This window comes from Etheostoma spectabile, chromosome 16 (assembly GCF_008692095.1).
Source record: "Etheostoma spectabile isolate EspeVRDwgs_2016 chromosome 16, UIUC_Espe_1.0, whole genome shotgun sequence".
Classification (NCBI taxonomy): domain Eukaryota; kingdom Metazoa; phylum Chordata; class Actinopteri; order Perciformes; family Percidae; genus Etheostoma; species Etheostoma spectabile.
This window is the reverse complement of record NC_045748.1, coordinates 6,725,649-6,746,216: the sequence shown is the minus strand read 5'-3', so window position 1 is coordinate 6,746,216 and position 20,568 is coordinate 6,725,649. Positions and strand designations below refer to the sequence as shown.

Genomic DNA, 20,568 nt, shown 5'->3' with positions numbered 1-20,568 from the left:
GTGGCTCCCAGGGCTCGTATCACAGGCTTACACACCATCACATATTCTGCTGTCTAAACAAAATGGTCCTTTAGGGCCCAGACTGTTGCTGCATACTTGTTATCTCCTCAGCTTGAAATTGATCTTTTTTGGCTTATTGGCCTGCAGGTTAGGAGAGCTTTTGTTAGCCCAAACATGTTAAATATAGTCATATTGAAAAATAATTTCTTAAAACATAAAAAGTACATGATGTGTATTGGCTACTGTTTCTCCCCTCTTGCTAATAAGTTACACCCCTCCTCATAAGCACAAGCCCAAAAAGTAACAAAATTATAATTTAAAGCTTTTAAATAGACATTTGAATTCACTTTAATGTTAATTGTTGGAGTTTTACTTTAACCATTAGCCCTGTGGATGTGAAGGAGGGGTAGGACCTGCAATACACAGCACACTGTGTCGGACTGAACACAGCATTACTTTTCATAGACTCCTATAGTATATTGTAAAGACGTTCTTATCTCTAACTTATTTCTGTCTGTCATAGGGAAGTACTTTTGGCGACTAACTCGAGAGAAGCACCTGGTGTCTCTGCGTCCCGCTCAGATCCACCGCTTCTGGAGGGGCCTCCCACCCAATCTGGACAGTGTGGATGCTGTGTATGAGAGGCCCGGGGACCACAAAATAGTCTTTTTTAGAGGTAGATATTGGATTTTAACTTGGGTATGTGTGGTTTTAGTTGACTGACTATACACATCATTCCCTTTTTGCTACTCCTTAACACGCACAAATGATGTTGATGCATTTTTAATGCATACATTCCCATATATGAATGGTTTTTTTCTAGGGATAGGTCATTTTTTGCATCAGCATTTTATTTTCCTGATGACGATAAAGTTCATTAATTAAAAGGTGCGCTACTTTGGCTCTGCTACAGCTCTGTGTCTGTCCTTCTGCTTCAGTTTCACTCACTGACTTAATGTCCTGCCCAAAACACTATATGACCATCTTTTACTATGTATTATGTTGAAATTTTCTAATTTATTAAATAATTGCTTAACACATTTAAACAAAGTTTTGTGTTGGATTTTGTAACATTCCAAAATCTTAATTTTGATTTAAAGATTTTCATTTACAGTGTACATGCAGTTCCAAATATCGGTTATCGGTTTTATTAACTACCAACAATCGGGATCGGTCGATCCTTAGTTATTTCTCCCTTTAATTATAATCTCTGTGTCCACCCTCTTTAGGTCTAAAGTACTGGGTATTTAAAGACAATAATGTGGAGGAGGGCTACCCTCGACCAATCAGTGACTTTGGCCTACCCTTGGAAGGAGTGGATGCAGCCTTTGTTTGGCTACACAACGACAAAACCTACTTCTTCAAGGACAACCACTACTGGCGCTACGATGACCACCTGAGACGTATGGACCTGGGCTACCCCAAAGACAGCTCGCTTTGGAAGGGGCTGCCGCCACAACTGGACGACGCCATGAGGTGGTCTGATGGTGAGTAGCCGTAAAAATAACGCTTTTTTTTTGTTTACCTGCCTTTGTTTTTTTTAACCTATTGTTTTATTTCAGGTAAATGACTTAGTTGGTTATCTGCTTGATGTAATTGCATAATAAGATTCAGTAACTGAATGCCACAGAGTGTCTTTTTGTTCGCTACCTAAAAAAGTTATGCAAGTTTTCAAATTAACCAACATTTAAACACAACTATAAACATGAGGAGTGGAAAATTACAGGAGTGGAAAATCACTCAAAACAGGAACACAGGTTTATAAAGTCTTATGTGGCTCTAAAGAGAACTGTAAACATTTAAGGAAAATGTTATGCTATGTTGTAATCCTGAATTGGACTTGGAAACAACACATTTTGTATGGAAAAAATATGCTTAATAAAACTGTTTGGCAGACGTCACAGTATTTGGGCCTGTAACAGTAGCTGGCTCACTGCTTCTAAAGGCTACAACCAATTAGCTTAGCTCAGTAGAGCATAAATATTTATATCATAGTTGTAGCAAGATATTGGTTGGAAGCGAATGATAATTTTTATCAGTCTTAACAAATACCTGCGTCTGTGAAGTATTTTATCATGCAAGTAAACACTATACACAGACATACACTTACATACACACAGTAACTCATGTAGATACTGTATATACTTTAGGCTCTTGGTTGTATGATGTGTACATACACAATAACAAATAACCGATAACCCATAAAAAGTGAGCTGTGGTTATGGAGAATGTACAGCTGTATGTTTGCCTTTAGGGTCCAAGTTTTTAGACAACAAACTTTTTAGATTACAGATATTGAGTCAGTCTACCCGAAAGAGGTTGTAAAACTGGCATCTCAGCTTGCCAACGACAGCCCTGACCTTTACACTGCAAACATAGTGGAGAGCTGTGTTGGCTGTTGTGAATCCACAAGCCCGTCTCCCCTAATTAATTCGTGCTGCCACTATGAGCTCAGTAGAGTCAGTCAGATTCATGCGGAGCACGTGTTTCGAAAAACACTAAGGCTACGCTCACACTGCAGGCAAAACTGACCCAAATCTGATTTTGTTTTTGCTAATTTGTTTTTTTCATAACAGTGTGAACAGCTTAAATTACATTGAATCAGATTGTTTAATTTCTGATTTGGGCCACTTGTATGTTAAATTTTATACCGGTCTAATTTTTTTTTGCAATGCGTCCTCAGTCTGAACTGTCATATCAGAATTCATGAGACTTTTACGTTACACTAGATCGACATTCGTCACAATTGTGCACTGGCGGGAGTCTCTGAGGTTTCGATTCCACCTCTCCTGGCTCCAACTCCGCATCCACACAGGCAACTCAGTACACACTACACACAGTACAAAAATCCATTATTAAAAATGTGGCTGTCTAGATCATCATTCTCGTCCTTGGTATCATTTTCTCACAAATTCGCTGGCTTCCACTGCACAACAACTTATTATTGAGACTGTAAACGCTGACTTTAGCAGCCTCCGTGTTCATTTCAGTATGATAGAGTGCTGCATGTGACGTCTTTGTAAATTTATTAAATATCAGGCAAGTCATGCTTCCAGTTTGGCTTTTAACCACCACATGTAGAAACGCCAATGTTAAAAATTGATAAACATTGAAAATACAGTCAATAAATGACTTTACAAACACAATTTCAGCTTGGTACAGAACTGGGTGTTTGCGTGTTTGTGTGTTAGTGTCTGTCTGTGTTTGGTTGAACCACAGGATTTCTCTGGCATATTACCATTGACTGTGACTGAAAAAGAAGAAGCTAATATGGTCATTTAAAAATCCGTTAACATAATCAAAAATAGGTGCAGACAATACTCAAAAGATGCATTCACAGGCCCAGATAAAATCATGTGATCTATTGTTTCAAGTGGAACACAAAAATGCTTAATCAAAAGTATACAATATTTATATGTTTCAAGCATTATGACAGAAATTCAAGTAACTGTTTTAGTAGTTTAGTTAAACACTTTTCTCCTCTCCATGCTGCCCCCAGCATTGGCATTCTCTCCTTTGTAGCTACGCTGGGAAGCACAGGTATTTTATCAGGCTCCCTACTTGTCTCTCTCTGCTTATCTCCACTTTCAGGCAGAACTTTTAAAGTTAAATGTGTGAGTATCATCCTCACATACTGCAGTATTTGAGCTGATTGTGGCTCTCAGTGACCACAGCCAATACTTCATTCTTTCTGAGAGTGTTGTACTCATCTGTTGTTGCTGAGTGATCACACATGAGAAATGTTTCACTGTTGCAGCATGGCCACTGCCGTCTGTTCATAATTAAACTGCTTCCAGAATATGGTCGAGAAATTTCTGAAACACATCAGGGAGGAAGTGGCAGTGGCAGATGGACGACACAAGTATTATTCTCTGCTAACTGTCTTAAATTGGCTCATGGCTTTTATGACATATGGCCAACCACTGACCCGGCAAGGAACTATACCTTGAAAAAGTCAACACTGATCAATAAACACTCAAACAAAAATCAGCCAATTAGGATCTTTGATCCATCAGTGTAGCCTCAGTGTTCACTTCAAGTCAACTTTTTTCCAAAACACTTATGCAAAGTTGGCACAAACCCCAATATACAGTAACACAAAAAGATTGAAAATAGTTTTTGGGTTTTGTGAGACACTGTATGGAACGTACTGGAAGCAATACATTTGCAGTCATGTTACTGATTTAAATGGATGTCTAATCCGTGTCACACACAGAGTACATCAGCAGGATATTAATAGTAGGGCTCAGAGCTGTGATGCGTACGTATGACACATGTTTTACCTGCCTTTGTTGAATGTTTCTAATTAACAAGCTGAGGTGGCTGGAAGGAAGTGGTTTGATCTAGGACAAGAAACATGCATACAACATAGAATATTCCTGCATGTCAATATAATTATAATAAGCAACTTTCCAACTGGAGGGATTTTTGCGGTTCCTAGAACATAACGTTCCTAGAACCCTTTTTTTCTCGTTTTCCGACTGGACCAATTTGGGGATTTTTAAGTTCCTCCGACCGCAGTTCCTGTAACTCTTTCAGCTCCTACTTCAGGGCAGAGTCTTTTCCCTTTTCCGCATATGCCTCTTTCACACCAAGTACTTACAGGAACTTAGTCATAAGAACAGTCCACTTCTAAACAGTTCTAATGTTCAACTACTTTCCCCCAAAACCGGTTTCTCCATTTGCGTTTGCACTGGCCAAGTGGCCAAAGGAACTAACCTTTTGCTATTATAACACAGCCATCTAACCACCATGATGCGGAAAAGGGAAAAGACCCTGCCCTGGAGTCGGAGCTGAAAGAGTTAAAGGAGCTGTTGGCAGAGGAACTTAATAATCCCCAAATTAGTCCAGTCGGAACACGAGAAATAAAGGGAACTGTTCTAGGAACTCCAAAAATCCCTCAGCAACTATAGTGGTGGTTAGATGGCTGTCTTATAATAACAAAAGATCTGTTCCTGTGGCCACTTGGCCAGTTTGAATTCAAATGGAAATCCGGTTTTGGGGGAGAGTAGTTAGAAGAACTGCTTAGAAGTAGACTATACCTATAACTACCTTCCTGCAACTACTTGGTCGGAAAGAGGCTATAGACAAAGTAGCTTATGAAAGAATGGTTTCCATACATTTAAGCTATGTCTTTTTTTAATGTCCTCCATGTACAAATAATGTCCAACTCGTCAAATTGGCTCATTAAAGAAAGCCCAAGGTGATACTCACGTGCAACAATTTCAATTAACAACTGATGCACCAATTAAATGTGTTAGCTTAAATCCATGTATAGTTTATATTATTCAATTACTGTGTGTGTTGATGCGTGTGTTCCTTTCTTCCTATCTCTCTCCTGCACCTCCCTTTTACACCTTCTCCTAACCCCCCCTCCCTCCCCTTTTACTCCTCTTTGTTTTCAGCTTTAAACATGTAGGAAGAGGTGGGGTAATGTGATCATTATTGGAGCATGTCACAACTGAGTCTGCCATTTCAGTAATCTTGGCAGACTGGGTGCATCTGGGCCAGTAAAACATTCTGGTCTTTTTACCTTCTATAAAATGTTCATAGTGCCTTCTATAAAACCTGAGCACATACGTAAGAGAGGGTACAAATCTGTGTGTGTGTGTGTGTGTGTGTGTGTGTGGTGTGTGTGTGTGTGTGTGTGTGTGTGTGTGTGTGTGTGTGTGTGTGTGTGTGTGTGTGTGTGTGGTGTGTGTGTGTGTGTGTGTGTGTGTGTGTGTGTGTGTGTGTGTGTGTGTGTGTGTGTGTGTGTGTGTGTGTGGCCAGCAGTTATACGGTCAGTGAAAGTCTTTATTAAAGAAGTATATTAACACTGATGCACACTAATGCCATTTTCACACCAAAAGATATTTTTTCATTGCTTTTAGATTTTATTATTTTTAAATAAATCCATTCAGCTTTATCATATGGGGATACATTACATAGGTTCTGAATAAAAACCTGTCAGTCCCAGTATGCCAGTGTTAAGTGCACTGTTGCACATGAACCAATTGGTATTGGTGTTGATCTTGCTGTCAATCAACATATTATAGCTCTGGCCCTATTTTAACGATCTAAGCGCACGGCGTGAAGCGCATGGCGCAGGTGCGTTTTGGGCGTGTCCAAATCTTTTGCTAGTTTCACGGTGGAAAAAAGGGTCTGTGCGCAGGGCGCATGGTTCAAAAGGGTTGTACTTAGTGTCTTAATTAATCATAGGTGTGTTTTGGGCGTAACATGCAATAAACCAATCAGAGTGTCATCTCCCATTCCCTTTAAAAGCCAGCCTTGATTGTACCTTGGTGCATTGTTAATATTATGGCTGATTTGCACTGTAATATTTTTATATTTAATCTTTTGCATGTTTGTGTACTGCTGTGCTTCCCTGTGAGTGTAATAAGCATAGTCTGCGTGCGCGCTGTGCATAAGCCTAGGCACATTTTACTAATGTGCTGTTAAAATAACAATCAAATGCTGCGCGATTGACTTTAGAGCAGGATTTTGTTGGTCAATGGCACAATCACTTCCCGCTGCCTCAAAGTGGCAAAAATGGGTGCATGTGCATTTGTTATTTAAACAACTTGGGCGTTGGACGGTCTTAAAATAGCAAATACACTTGCGTCTGGCAAGTTAGGGCCCTAAGAGTTAGTGCTTGGTTGTCACATGCTTGGTTGTAACCGCATGTCCTCATGGATATCCAAGTAACATCTGCCAATTTGGTTGTTTCCCGTTTTCCCTAAAAAGGTGAGAGGATTTTACCAAGTTATAAGACTGGTTATGTTAATAACATACTTTTTTATAGGCACATAGATAGGAAAACGACAGAAATGCAATTTTGGGCCTAAAAACTGAAACGGTTAAAAAGAGTTAAGTTTAAGAGGTAATGTATTATTCCATTGTTATGACTAAACAATAGGCTCTTTCTGACTGGAGGGATTTTTGCAGTTCCTAGAACCTTTTTTTTCCTCGTGTTCCAACTGGACCAATTTGGCGATTATTAAGTTCCTCTGGCCACAGTTCCTGTAACTCTTTCAGCTCTTACTTCAGGGCAGAGTCTTTCCCCTTTTTCTGCACAGGAACCCTTAGTGACCTAGCAACGTCCAAAACACAAACTGTACATAAGCTTCACTTGCCTATGTATGCTAACTTATAAGACAAACATCACGCATTTAACCAGATAATTGTTATGCTATTGTTATGTAATGCTAGTTCAACTTACCCGTTGTTTCATGTGCTTGTTGCGCTTCTTCTAGCCTTCGTCTTCTGTGTTTCTCTGTTAAGTACTCCAGCCTAGTCTTTAAAAACCACCGTGGTTTGATGTTGTATGTGGCACTAAGGACTGTTGCCGTGCTTGCGTCTCTCCCTTACCCCTCCTACCAGCTCCTATGGCCACTTGGCCAGTGCGATTGTAAATGGAGAAACTGTTTTTTGGAGGAGAGTAGTGAATAGAACTGTTTAGAAGTGGACTGTTCCTATAGCTACGTTTCTGTAACTACTTGGCGGTAAAGAGGCTAATGTCAGAGATATTCTCATATATTTTGGATTCTGGCTAAGAAAATGACCCTTTAAAATGATGATAGTGGCTTGGTCCTGGCATTTCCTTTGACTAGACAAGCTTTAGATCTGGAGTCGGTCCCCTGATGCTGGAGAAAGGTTTCCTGCTGTTCCTTGCAATTACAATAGGTCAGATGCTGAGGACATATTGCCTACCCATGGGGATTAATAATGTTTACTTTAACTTGCACTGTTTTTGGAAACCTTTACCTAGCAAATTCTATTTAAGCAATGCCTCCAACAGTTGGCTGTACAGATTAGGCTTTGATAAAGCACATGTAGATGTTTAAAACTGGCACAAAAACAACAAATTAGCAGCAGGCACTCATTCCTTGTTTCAGGCTACTCTCAAAAGGAGCAAGCAACGTCACCTCTTTTCCCTGCAGCAACTCCCAGCTGAATGTGTGGAAGCTCTTTTTCCTATCAGGTGTTTATAGGGCTGTGTTGTGAGTCAGCTTTTGCCAGCTTCAGGGGTCCTGCTCTTAAGATCTTTGATGTGTGTGCAGGTTTGTGTGTGTGTGCTGGTCTACCGCTGCCTTGATCAGTTAGTTTGTTTTATTTTGTGACTTTGGTGATCAACTAAGCCTGTAAAAACACCCACAATGAAACAAAAAAACTAATCATCAATATAGCGTGCGTCTAAACCAATATAAATGGTTTTTTTTTAGGTGGGCCTTTTTTAGGTGGTTATTATGCATTTTGGTCCTGCCCCCCTCAACAGCACTACATTGCTTAGCTTCCATGTACTATAATAAGATTAAAAGTAAGTAAGCAGGAGGGAGGATGGGAATGTTATGAGGAGAACACTGCCGCAGGGAAAGCAACAATAAGTTTTAGGAAGCAGCAAAAAAACATCCATATTGTTAGTTTTACATTTGTCCGTCTCAATAATCCTGCTAATATATTTGTTTTCTGTATTTTAATACTTAATTTGCTTCCTTGCACTTTCATGTGCCTTAAGGGCAAATACAATGTACAGTTAGTAATTACTTCTGTTCTTGTATTTCACTCTATTTTAAAACTTACACCAATAGCCACCCTTTGCTCTTTCTCTTCGAAGGCTCGTCCTATTTCTTCAAGGGGAAGGAGTACTGGCGAGTGCCGAGCAGCGACATGGAGGTGGAGGCAGGGTACCCCCGCCTCATCGCTAAAGACTGGCTGCTGTGCACCGAGATGCAGTCGGACTCTCCAGACACGGAGCCCAAAAGCACGGAAACAAGAGTCAACGTGCACCATCACCCAGACCACGCAGAGAATGGATACGAGGTGTGCTCCTGCACCTCTGACACCGCCTCGCCTTTGGGTGCCCGCCCCTCCCCATCTCCCCTGTGGCTGCTGCCACCTCTCTGGACGCTCTCGCTGGCCCTCCGCTCTGAACTGCTATGATGCCAAAGCATGGGACAAAGTTGTTGAACTGGGTGCCGGAAAGAAACTCTTTGGTGGAGGGCCAGTCACTCAGACACTCAGTCTAAATACAAACTGAAACATTTTGTTCATATTAATATCAATTGGTATGTTTTTGCTATTTTTTTTTTTTTTGCTGTTATTTATTTCACTTACCATTGAATGGGGTCAACTGAAGCGCCTTGCAGTATGAGTAGTACCATACCACTGATTGTACTAGGGTATATCTAGTGGGCATCAATTCACTGACATTGAAAATGCTTGTACCGTGCTACACAGAACCATAAGTTCTATCTCTTAGTTTCTTCTTAAATGGCCAAACTATCTCAACTTTGCAAGGAATTGAGTGGGACTGTTCAGAATTATCTTCACATGAAATGCACCAGGATTCCAACAGCACTCATAAAATACTTTTTTTTTTTAAATGTAAAACAAGTTTACAGCAATAATGAATGGCATCCTGGGATGTAGGCATGTCAGTCCCCCCCCCTCCCCCCTTCAGTGTTTATGCTAAGCTAAACTAACCAAGCCCTAGCTGTAGCCTAATATTTTTCGTACAGATATGTCAGTGAAATCAATCTTTTTACCTAAATCTCGGCAAAAAAAACCAGCTTATTTCCCAAAATGTCTGAACTATTGCTTTAAATAGTGCGTGGCAAGTAGAACTTCCTACCAGGCTGATTACTGCCTTGCAGCACTCTCCATCAATCAATAATGGTTATGTTTATGTTTATGTTTGTCACTGTTAAGGTTCCGGCTATGACCATGGCTGGGGTTTGAGTCCACCAATGCCTAGAGAAAGAGACACTGTTTTAACTCAACCTGAGGCCTGTAAAACATATCAAGATCAACACGCCCTGGATTTATTTCAGTTAACCTAACAACCGTGGTCACGCATAAGCTGTGTCACAACGGTGGTTAACAACTAGTTCAATCAACCCAGGGCTTCCCAATCGGTGTTTGCACAGCATGACCAATCTCAAACATCTACCAGAGCCGCATATTTTACATAACAAGAGCAAACTATAATACTACATAAATATGAAGAACACAGACACGGGTTTACACACAAAATGCAATACAATCGCTGCTTCCTAAAACAGGAAGGAAAGTTGGCAAAAAAGCGTAAATCACAACGCTTATCAAGATCACTTCCCCATCCGTCAGGCACAAGATCTGACCATAATTACACTTGTCCTTTCCATAAACTGTTTTTGTTTTTGCAACTCTGGCAGTGGTAAGCAATTGTGAGAGCAAATAAAAAATATAAAAACATAATCCAAGCCGATGTGCGCATTGGCAACACACGGCTCAAGAAGCCGACCTGTAGGAAATCACGTAGTCTAAACTCACTCAGCCAACATTTGAATGTCTTTTTTATATTTATTCATTTAAGGGGCAGTATCACCATCACCAAACCCACCAGACTCCATTTAAATAATCTTTTATAGTACTTTTTTCATTGGAAAACACAAATAACCTATACGTATTTCCCTCCGCTTAAAATCTATATCTTTCATAAAGATACCCGTTGGGGAATGTTAACGGGGTTGTCGGTCGTTATCAACCAACTATTGATTAGGTTAGGTGTTCAGCATAAGTTACCATGGCGATTTAACCAGGTAACAAGTGATCCACCGTTGTGACACAGTAAACCCTGGCTAGAACCTGAAGTTACCTCGTTAACGCCAAATCTTGCGTCGTAGCACAGGCCTCTGACAAGAAGAGCTGCCTGCTAGAATTGAACAGAGGTAAAAAACTAAAATAAAAAAAATGACATCTGGGATATAGATACGGAAGTTAGACAGGTGACTGACGCCCCGGCATGTATCTAGGCAGACAGGTGAAAAGTACCCTGAAATGTAGTGCAGATAGATAGTTAGGTTTACAGATGAATGGCCCCATGGGATGTTGACAGGAATCCAAATGAATGGCATGCTGGGATGTCGACGGGTAGATTGATGGCATCCAGGGCTGTAAGCAGATAGACAGGTGAATACCATCCAGTACAGCTACGTGAAGAAAAGGGCAACCTGTGCTGTGGAAAGGACAAAAGAAAACTTCCTTTAAGACAGAAAGTACAAATTTTAAGAGTTTCTCAGCATTGCATAACCCCATTATCCTAGCTTACCACACTCACCTGTACTCCTTCGCTCTTTGAGGAACTGCTCCTCATGTTTCTCCATGAAACTCATCATTTTCAACCCTAGTACGGAAGCATTCCCTGCCTTTATAAGAGGCATATTGGTTTTGTTGTATTGTTTGATATAAATATGGATAGATTGTGATTCCATATTGCTTGGATCAGATTATACTTCATGGAGCCTTTTTTCCTCCCAGCTGGACAAATTTCCTCCATCAGTCCAAGCTCCTTCTGGTGACGCCGTTAGCAGACCTCACAAGATAGCAACCGGATTTCTTCTTGCTGATATATTTACCTTCAGTTTAAATATAGACACAGATATATTTGAGTTGAGATGTTCCATGGTTACTTCTAAACCAAGTGGACTGTGTATATTTCAAGGTGTGTTTTCTAATGTAAAATATTTTTGTAGAAAAATAAAAGAATATGAATGTCTTTATTGCCTAACTGACATGGATATGTTTGCAGACCGAATATGTTAGTAGTCAGTGTTTACGGCGGTTTGGGCGTGTGTAATTGTTTAGTGTCATTAAAAAAGGAGCCCGGCCCTTGAAGACGAAGATGAAGGTAACGTGACAGCTTGCAGACACCAGCTGTGAGATGTCTCTCTGATCTTTAGGTTTCCTCGTGTAATGGTCACTGCTGTTCATCGGGAATGTAAACCACATTGTGTCAGTCACACCACACACTCACTATGAGTGGCTTCATGATCAGATTTGCTGGCAGAGGATTATATATCAGCACTTCTTTCAGGGAAGTACATCAGAGGAGTGATGCCACCTGATCCAAAAGATATTCAGCAGCTCAGACGCTGCTTAGGTGGAGATCAAACCGAGCTGAATTGGGGGTAAACAACTAAGAAAGTGCTTAGTTGCATTGCGTACCACAAGAACCCCATGTCAGTCACAGGAAAGCACCTGAATTATCTTAAAGAGGCTATAGAGACAACCTCCACCCAACTTCACCATAACTTCTGCTACACTATGGCTCGGTTGTTTAGTATTCTGTTTACAATTGCGTTTGCTATTCTGCATTCCGAGGTTAAATGCACACACACAATTGTGTTTTGTTGTAATAGGTTGTACTGTTGTGCTTTTCGATATCCTTTTTTTTTCTTTTTTTTTTAATTTGTGTAATTTATTATCATGTTAGTTTAAAAATGAATCCATTGTTATTCCCCCTGCACCCCCCTTTTGTCACGCCTTGCAGGCCGGGGGTGTGACACCACCAACAGCAGCAATTTTTCTTCCCTCCTCTTGACACACTCGAGTGGTGTTAATTAACTGGTGTGGCTTGGCAGCCACCGGGACAGCCCCTAGTCCCTGGGGGGGCGAATGCAGCACGGAGGGGTCACTTTTCAGCAGTTGGTCCAACTTCTTTTGGAGCTAGTACTCTAACAGAACTGAATTGCTAAAAATGTAAATATCTGTTAACAGGTATTTGATCAGGGAAGTGTACTGAGCATTATATCAACTTTCTTTCTTTCTTTTTTTTTAAATGGAGCGGTTCAATTTAAAGTTACTGCTTTTTCAGAAAGCCTTTTTATTTTAATCAGCAGTTCCACATTCCCTGGATTTAATGTCAGAACCTGACTTATCTGCATTGGCACTGCAGTCTAACAGCTGTGTTAAATATTTCCAGCCAGGCAGGTTTGCATCATTAAAATTAAGACTTAAATTTCTCCGGAGGCCGTGAACTGTGATTGTTTTGGGTTTTAGGGCCTACAGCATAATCCAAACTGACTCCAAATATTACACATACACACAGAATATACAAATAAGATATTAGGCGTTTTACTTGTATCCTGGTACACTTAAAAAAAATGAGCCATAATCATCTTGTTATGCAATGAACATATTCAAACTGCTGATACAGCTCTGATGATGACCGTTGTGTTTTAGCATAAAATACAGAAAAATAAAACTAACGACAAACATGTTTAAAAATTTGGACAGCTATGGCAAACATCTGAAGGAAAGTAAGTCACTGCGGTGTATTATTGTTATTTTTCTTATGTAATTACAAAAGAATTGATGACCGGAAACAGAGGAAAAGTTTATATAACGACAACAATATGCGTCTGATGTCTACGATCCCTTGGCAGAAACATGCCCAACTCACAAACTTACCAGTACCACGCAGAACAAGATGAGATGTAATACTAATAACCACTGCACTGTAGAGAGCTGATGCTGTTAAGAGCCTGCTCTCAAATGCATGCATGGCAGTGAGTTTGAGAGGAGGGTCTGCGGAAGGAGCCGATTTGAGCTTGCACGGCGAGACAATCATTTGGCAGACTTGTCAGACTGGACTCTGGCAGCCCTCTGCCGTCACAGTCCTCACATAGTGATGGTGAATTCAACTCTTGCCCGCGCATGCCGGGCGATTCGGCAGGAAGGAAGGAAGGAAGGAAGGAAGGGTGCACCCTATCGTTTCTACTCAGTCCAAAGTTTAAGCAGAAGCATTTCCTCCACTCTTGACGTCTGGTGTGACAAATTGACAATGTTGGACACGGGAAGGCTCACCGTGATGGCAAATGCACTAATATTGCAAAAAATTACACATAGGGTACAGCTACCATGTAATGTGGGCAGTCAAAGCACAAGTAAAACATGTGAGTATGTGTATCAGGTAGACTGTCAAATTAAACAGTATAGCTTACTTCTAAGTTCATTATTATTCTGCTACAGCCACACTGAAGAGTAGAGTGGTTGATGTTATTATGACACACAGGCAAAGTGAGCAACAGAATTTAAAATTAAAAAAAAAGCAGCACACAGCACAATTGATGAGAGCAGGGACTTCTGATCTTGCTGGACTGTCAGTCTGGCCTTATCTGGCGAATAAACTGACACATTTTATTAGGTGATAACTGTGAAATGCCCCAGAGGCCCCTAATCCGGTTGAGATAAAACGGCAACGAGTGAATTTCCAAAGCCTACTGTTCTCATTTCATATCCACAAGGTAACAAGTTGAACGCAACTCTTTAATGCATTCAAATCAAGCAAGGGGTGCTGCTTAGCATGCAAACAATTTATAGATATGCAAGCATGTAGATCCATGTTGCTTCAGTTTGAAATTATACTTTTCAGCTCTTACGGAGTGTACTACTGCATGTGTAAAACAAAAAGTTGTATACAGCCTAGTAGGACTCCAGAGAGAGCTGCTCCAAATCTTATAAAAATTGCCTTGAGTGATGTCACTTGAGTCAGCATCGGTTTGGGCTGAAGACTACAAGTTTGAAAACAAAAAACAATCTGGGGGTTTGATAGAAGAAATCATAATAGAGTTAATGATATAGGCTTCAGTAGCCATCAGGCTACTTAAATGACTCACCCGAATCTTCAAACAAACAGTCGGCGGTTGAGCTGCATTATGGGTAAGGTAGGTGCCATGTTTTGAAAAGGAAGAAATTGTGTGGAAAAGAACAAAAAAGATGTGTTTTGTTCAGCTTCAATGATTTTGATCTTTTTCCTTTGAAACTGTCCATCTTGAGCCTGTCATCGTCACGCGAGTGCAATGCGAAATCTGTGAAGTACTCTTTTACTTTCTTTGTGCAGCCCTTAAAATGAGCCTTCAAACTGAATCAATCGGTGATATTGAGAATATTTGCTTCAGGTAGGTAATGAGTCCTTATCCCAAGTGAAGGAGTTTAAATACCTTGCGGTCCTGTTTGCGAGTGAGGGGACAATGGAGCGGGAGATGGAGGCCGGAGAATCGGCGCAGCGGCGGTGGTGTTACAATCAATTTCAATATCGCACCAATATTGAGGCAAAGCTCTCGATCTAACAGTCAATTTTCGTTCCTACCCTCACCTACCAAAAGTTAAGAAGAATGGATCATGACAGAAAGAACGAGATCCAGGGTACAAGCGGCCTAAATGGGTTTCCTCAGGAGGGGGGGCTGCAGACTCCCTTAGAGATCGGGGAAGACCCAGGACTAGGTGGAGGGATCATATCTCCACCCTGGCCTGGGAACGCTTCGAGGTCCCTCAGTCGGAGCTGGTTAATGTCACTTGGGAAAGGGAAGTTTGGGGTAACCTGTTGGATCTACTCCCCCCCCCCCACGACCTGACACCTGATAAGCGGACAAAGATGGATGGATGGATGAGAATATTTGACACAGGTCCTTAATACTGTTGAACATGACCGCATCCCTGACTCCACAAGAAAAGCACTAGCTGCTTTCATCCTCCAGTAGCAGAATACTGAAGAAATGAAGCCTTATTTACAGTCATTGAAATTACAGTAGATTAAGGCTTGACAAGGAATTTTTAGAAGTTTTTGATTTTTATGAATGTATATGTACTGGTCTGTAATGTGACATCAGGACTTGTGTTTCCAGCGGGAGTTAGAGATGCTCGATGCTTTAGAAAAGCTTCAGATCCAGTCTCTGAATACCAATGCCTCCCCCTGAGACCAAGGCTCCCTCAGTTGTAATAGAGCGTAGGCCTATTGTATTTTCCTCAGCTTAGCAGTTTAATTATCTGGCATGACCTATTGGCGAGGATCACACGCTTGAGCATTGCAATGCAGTATGCAGACAAAACTATTATGCTGATCAAGTCAAAGTTTAATTCAGTGCGGGGATGGATTTGGAAAATCAGTGACCTTCATCAAAAGATTTATAGCTATCCATCTACATGAAAAAGTTGGCCACCATTCAGCTGTGCAACTTTTTTTCACCAAGTGGGTAATGAAAGGCTTATGTCGGCAGAACAGATGAGCAAGGCACAATGCCACAACACTTGATATTAGCTAAGTGGAAACTAGTGCCACTGTCGCACTGTTGCTTGCTCTGGAGGAGACTTCTAGAACTGTTGGGTCCTTGTAAATTCTGGAGTGTGGTCTATCTGTATAGTGTCTTGAGATAACTCTTGTTATGAATTGATACTATAAATAAAATTGAATTGAATTGAATTGAATTGGAGGAGGCAACTGCCCTGGAGTCTTTGGTCAAGGAGATAAAGTTCTTTACATTAAGTGTGGTTTAAAGTATGCAAGGTGTGTAGCTTGAAGGGGTTTACAAGGGGGAGAAACAAGAAAATAGAGCTATAAAGAAAAGAATGTGTTTGTGCATTAAATATTATAGAATTGTTGCATTGGTTTGTCTGAAAAAGAAAAAGTAAATGGACAGAATATGATCAGATGGCTTAAAATTAAAGCCGCATGAGAAGCCAAGATAAATAGTAGGAGAGAGTGGGGACGGTTGCAACGTGTGGAAGTTGCAACATTGTTGATTTCTCCAATCAGGAATGAGCTAGAGTCATGACACTCATAATGCACATGCTCAGTAGGCCCCTCCTTCCTTCTGGAAGCCATATGTCATTACACCGGTCCAATTGAACACGGCCACGCATCATACAGATGTCCTTTTAACATTTATTTCCACATTTCCATCGTAAGACACCGTGAAAACTACAAAGAAAATAAACAAAAGAAATACAATGAGTCAAATATACTTCTTTCAGTCATTTTACAGTCTCTTAAACACATTTCCTTAACCAGACGGGCCCCACACTGTTAGCGTCACAACCGTACAGAAAGTGCATTAAATGCGAAGAAATTACGACCAATATTAAACAAATATAACTAGGCTGAAATACAAAATCACAATAACCGCGTGCGCCTCTTGGACCGTGCAAAATCTTAGTTTGAGCCTGTGTATTTTTCCTCTGCAGCCACGTTGACTCTCTCTGTATACCTTTTTACCCACAATGCAACAGGTGTGGCCTTCACAAAACTCTGATCAATTGACCTTTGACTTCAACATAAAAAAATAGCATTTGTGATAAAGAACAAAATGTAAACAAAAAATAGTTTTAATGTAAAATATTTTGGCACAATTTTAGATGAAACATCCCTTTTTAAACTCTTATCTATTACATTTTTAAGGTTTTTAATTACCGTATGAATTCACACACTAATGGAATTATCAAAAATATAGACTAACATGTAATCTAGGTAGCACTGTCCCTCAAAAGGTTACACCATACGTCATCATTCCTTCTGGAAGAACTGAAATTCAAGGTGAAAAAGTATTTACTGTTTTAAAAGCAGATTTTTTTTGTCATCTAAACTGTTTAAGTATTGGTCATTATAGTTATTTAGTTTGAATATGCAGTTTCTTAGCTCTTAACAGACTTAGGTACCATGTGTTAGGCTAGTCCTCACTAGTTGTTTGTTGTTGTTTTTTTTGGGGGGGGGAGGGGCAGTTGCAACGCCACGTGCAACACTCCACACATGTTGTTGCAACTGTCCCTCATGGTATTAATAATGACAATTAGATCAAATTGATATAAACGAAAATTCAGTGGTTTGAAAACTCTGGTTTCAAATAAACTAAAAAAAGATCTGAAAGAATGATGCCGAAGTATGAGTTTTATTAGATCTAAATCACTGTTGCAACTGCCCCTCTGTACGTGGGGACAGTTGCAACACTTTTCAGAGTCCATTTAAGTACAAATGACTTCCATATTATCATATGTACATGTTGCAGCAGTATGCACAGGTAGGTGACATATATGGGTTTAATATATAAGTTCTTTGTCTTTCTAATATAAACGGTCGCTAAGAAACTAAAGGAAATGTAAAACGTGTTGCAACTGCCCCCTCTCTCTCCTATTTAGAAAAATGCAAACACACAAAAACCCAATCTCATTCATCCATTTATTCATTGCATGGATGGCTAATTACATATACTGAAGTCGTAGGTAATATTTCATATGTTGTGTGTTGTGATATGCCATTTAAACTGATATTCAACAGACAACTTACATTAAATTTGTATGCGGTCATAAGTATATTTTTGTATTGTTTATTTATTTGTTTCACACACATAGATACAAATCATGTGAAATATTTATAAAGTCTGGTAGAAAACCAATGGTTTATACAAAACATATTTTTTTAAAACACCCAAGGACATGCAAAAGATGAAATGTACACATACACATGCATTACATAACATTTTACAAATTAGGTGGTGTAAAACATTTCACATAAAGTAAGTGCAAAGGCACAAACAAATCCTGGATCACCTCTTTTAACTAGTGGAATAACTTAAACCATATTTAAGTAAGAAGGTATAATTCCAGTTTCCATGGATATTGCAAAAATGAATGCTAAAGTCTTGATAATAGGCGTTATGACCTCTTTGATGAGGGAGGTACAAATTCCATCCTGACTGGAGGAGATTCTTTCTTTTATTCAAATACAATATGATTCACCTCCTTAATGTCAGGCCGATCAAAAATACCAAAAGATGGAAAAGAACACATTATATAATCCAATCTAATGGATTCACTTTTGCATCAACTTTCTTTTTGGCAAGAGATGCACCAACACTTGAAAATAAATTATTAAACCCTCAAGCTATATCAAAGGGATCAGTGAAAGAAGAATTTCCATCTGTAAAGGTCGAAGAAAGTTGGGAGAGGCCTTTTTTTTCTTCTTTGAAGTAACTGATTAATAATTTTCACTTAATATTGCTTTCAGAATTTGTTAACTGTTCACCGAAGAACTTTTTCTCTTGGCTGCGCTGAGGATATCTTGGGACACTGCTGGCTATGGAGTCTTATCCTCAAACTAGAGTGAAAACATAAAGGCATTTTGTACCAACAGTCACCAGCAGACATCTAATGTGGGCCTGGTAAGAAGCAATCAATCATTTTGAGGGAACCACAGAGCAGAGCTAAAATATTAAAAAGCAGAGCAAACCCCATGCAGAGTGCACACCTGTGATGGTGGCTGCTGGGCTTACAGCGGATCACACCAACTGCCCTATTTAGCCAAACGTTCTGACACGGTGAAACACACCCAAGAGTAGTAAAGTAAAAGCTCCATTTTGTTTTATGTACATGAACACATCACAGCATCAACCGAGCTGTCTTTGGTCAGCAGTGCATCATCGTGAAGCCTGGCCCAGCGCTGGGAATGTAGTCAGATTCTTGGCTCAGGAAAACTACTATGACTAATTCATCATAGCAAGCACCAGGATTGTTGGACAACACTGCACCAGCATTATACAACAAATAACTGCCGTCTCGCTGGTTATCAGATAAGATACAATAGCAATTTGATGTGAGATTGACGGTGAGGGTGGGCTGGGAGTGGGATGTTTTATTGTGATTTTACTGGTCCTTCCACGTTGTCTCCAAACATCTGGAAAATGTAATTCTTAAAAGGTCATCTTCCTCAAAAAACTGATATATGACAATGCTTCCCCACTACAACTCACATTCTCTGCACTCACATGTGAATTTTTACAGTTTACTGTCATTATTTGCCTCAAGTGGTGAAGATGTTTTGTTTTTTAAAATAATTTCCGACAATGTTTCCAGGTAAACTTTTTATGATACTGTCACTGATTACATTATTATTACCTGAGTGAACAGTGTTGTGGATTATTCCATGCCAAGACATTTTCAAACCAGTGCTAAAAAACGGTGAAGAACGTGATCCCACTCTTTCACGGTCCTCTACCGCCCTCCTCAGGTGCAGAAAGTGTTGAAGGAAGTGGAAACAGAAGAACAGCCTTATGTTTCATGAAGTTCTGAGCACATTTATCATATGTACCTGAACGTGCAAAGACGTTTCTCTTATTCAAATAGAAACAGAAATACCTAGTAACATTAGATTTAGCCTTTTCTTAGAAATCCATAAAATTAAAGAAGTGTTCTGTGTTTATAACAGGCTTGTGATCTGGGTGGTTGCACTGGAATTAGGAGTTGCATTTAATCTCATTGTACATGTGTATAAGGACAATAAAAGGCATTGTATATTCTATAGTATATTACTGCAACATACAGTGATGTTGTAAGCATGACGCTAGCAATGATTTAACAGTCTCTTTATTCACTACTGCTATGCCTGTTTAAAACCGACTCACACATTGGCTGCCATCTTCAATGAGGAAATGTTAATGCACTTGTCTAAATATGTCTATGATCAAGACAAAGGGAAGTAAAATATTGTAATAAGCAGTTACATTCCGTCTTTTGTGAGTTTTTTTTCGTTGGTTGCATTTTTTTTTAATTTCCTTCACAGACGGCAGTGATCCCATCATTTTGACAATTTAGACACGTCAGAGGTTTCTCGAACATCAGCCTTTTTCTTCTTTTCTGCCTTGCTTTAAAGGGCCTCAACATGTAATATTCACTCAGATGTTCTCCAGCCTTAAAAGAGCCCTTGAAAGGTTGTCAATAAGTTGACTAAAAGGTCATTACGTATAATGGTGGACACCTTTTGATCAATTGCTTATTCTCTTCCATCCCTTTCACCTCTACTCTTCTGTGTTCTACTGCTTTTATTTCACAGCGAGACAAATTACACAATAGTTGTGTGATGTTGACACTCCTTTAGCCTTCATAGCGACGTAACAAACAAGGAGGATTTTTTTTACCTGGTGTTGGAAACTTCCTCTCACAGGCTGACGACAATGATGATGATGAATATGGTCCTAGTCACACAGTTGGTTGTTTACA

General features: G+C 39.9%; 1 protein-coding gene across 1 annotated transcript in view; it reads left to right on the top strand.

Moving 5' to 3' along the window:
* The window catches only part of mmp17a (matrix metallopeptidase 17a), an 84,323-nt gene extending 72,793 nt beyond the window's left edge, over nucleotides 1-11,530 (top strand). Inside the window, exons 8-10 of the mRNA XM_032539748.1 lie at nucleotides 524-676; nucleotides 1,230-1,487; nucleotides 8,597-11,530. Of these exons, the coding sequence (XP_032395639.1) occupies nucleotides 524-676; nucleotides 1,230-1,487; nucleotides 8,597-8,922 (737 nt within the window). The 3' untranslated portion in view covers nucleotides 8,923-11,530. The remainder of the gene's footprint in view (nucleotides 1-523; nucleotides 677-1,229; nucleotides 1,488-8,596) is intronic.
* Nucleotides 11,531-20,568: the final 9,038 nt, after the last annotated feature.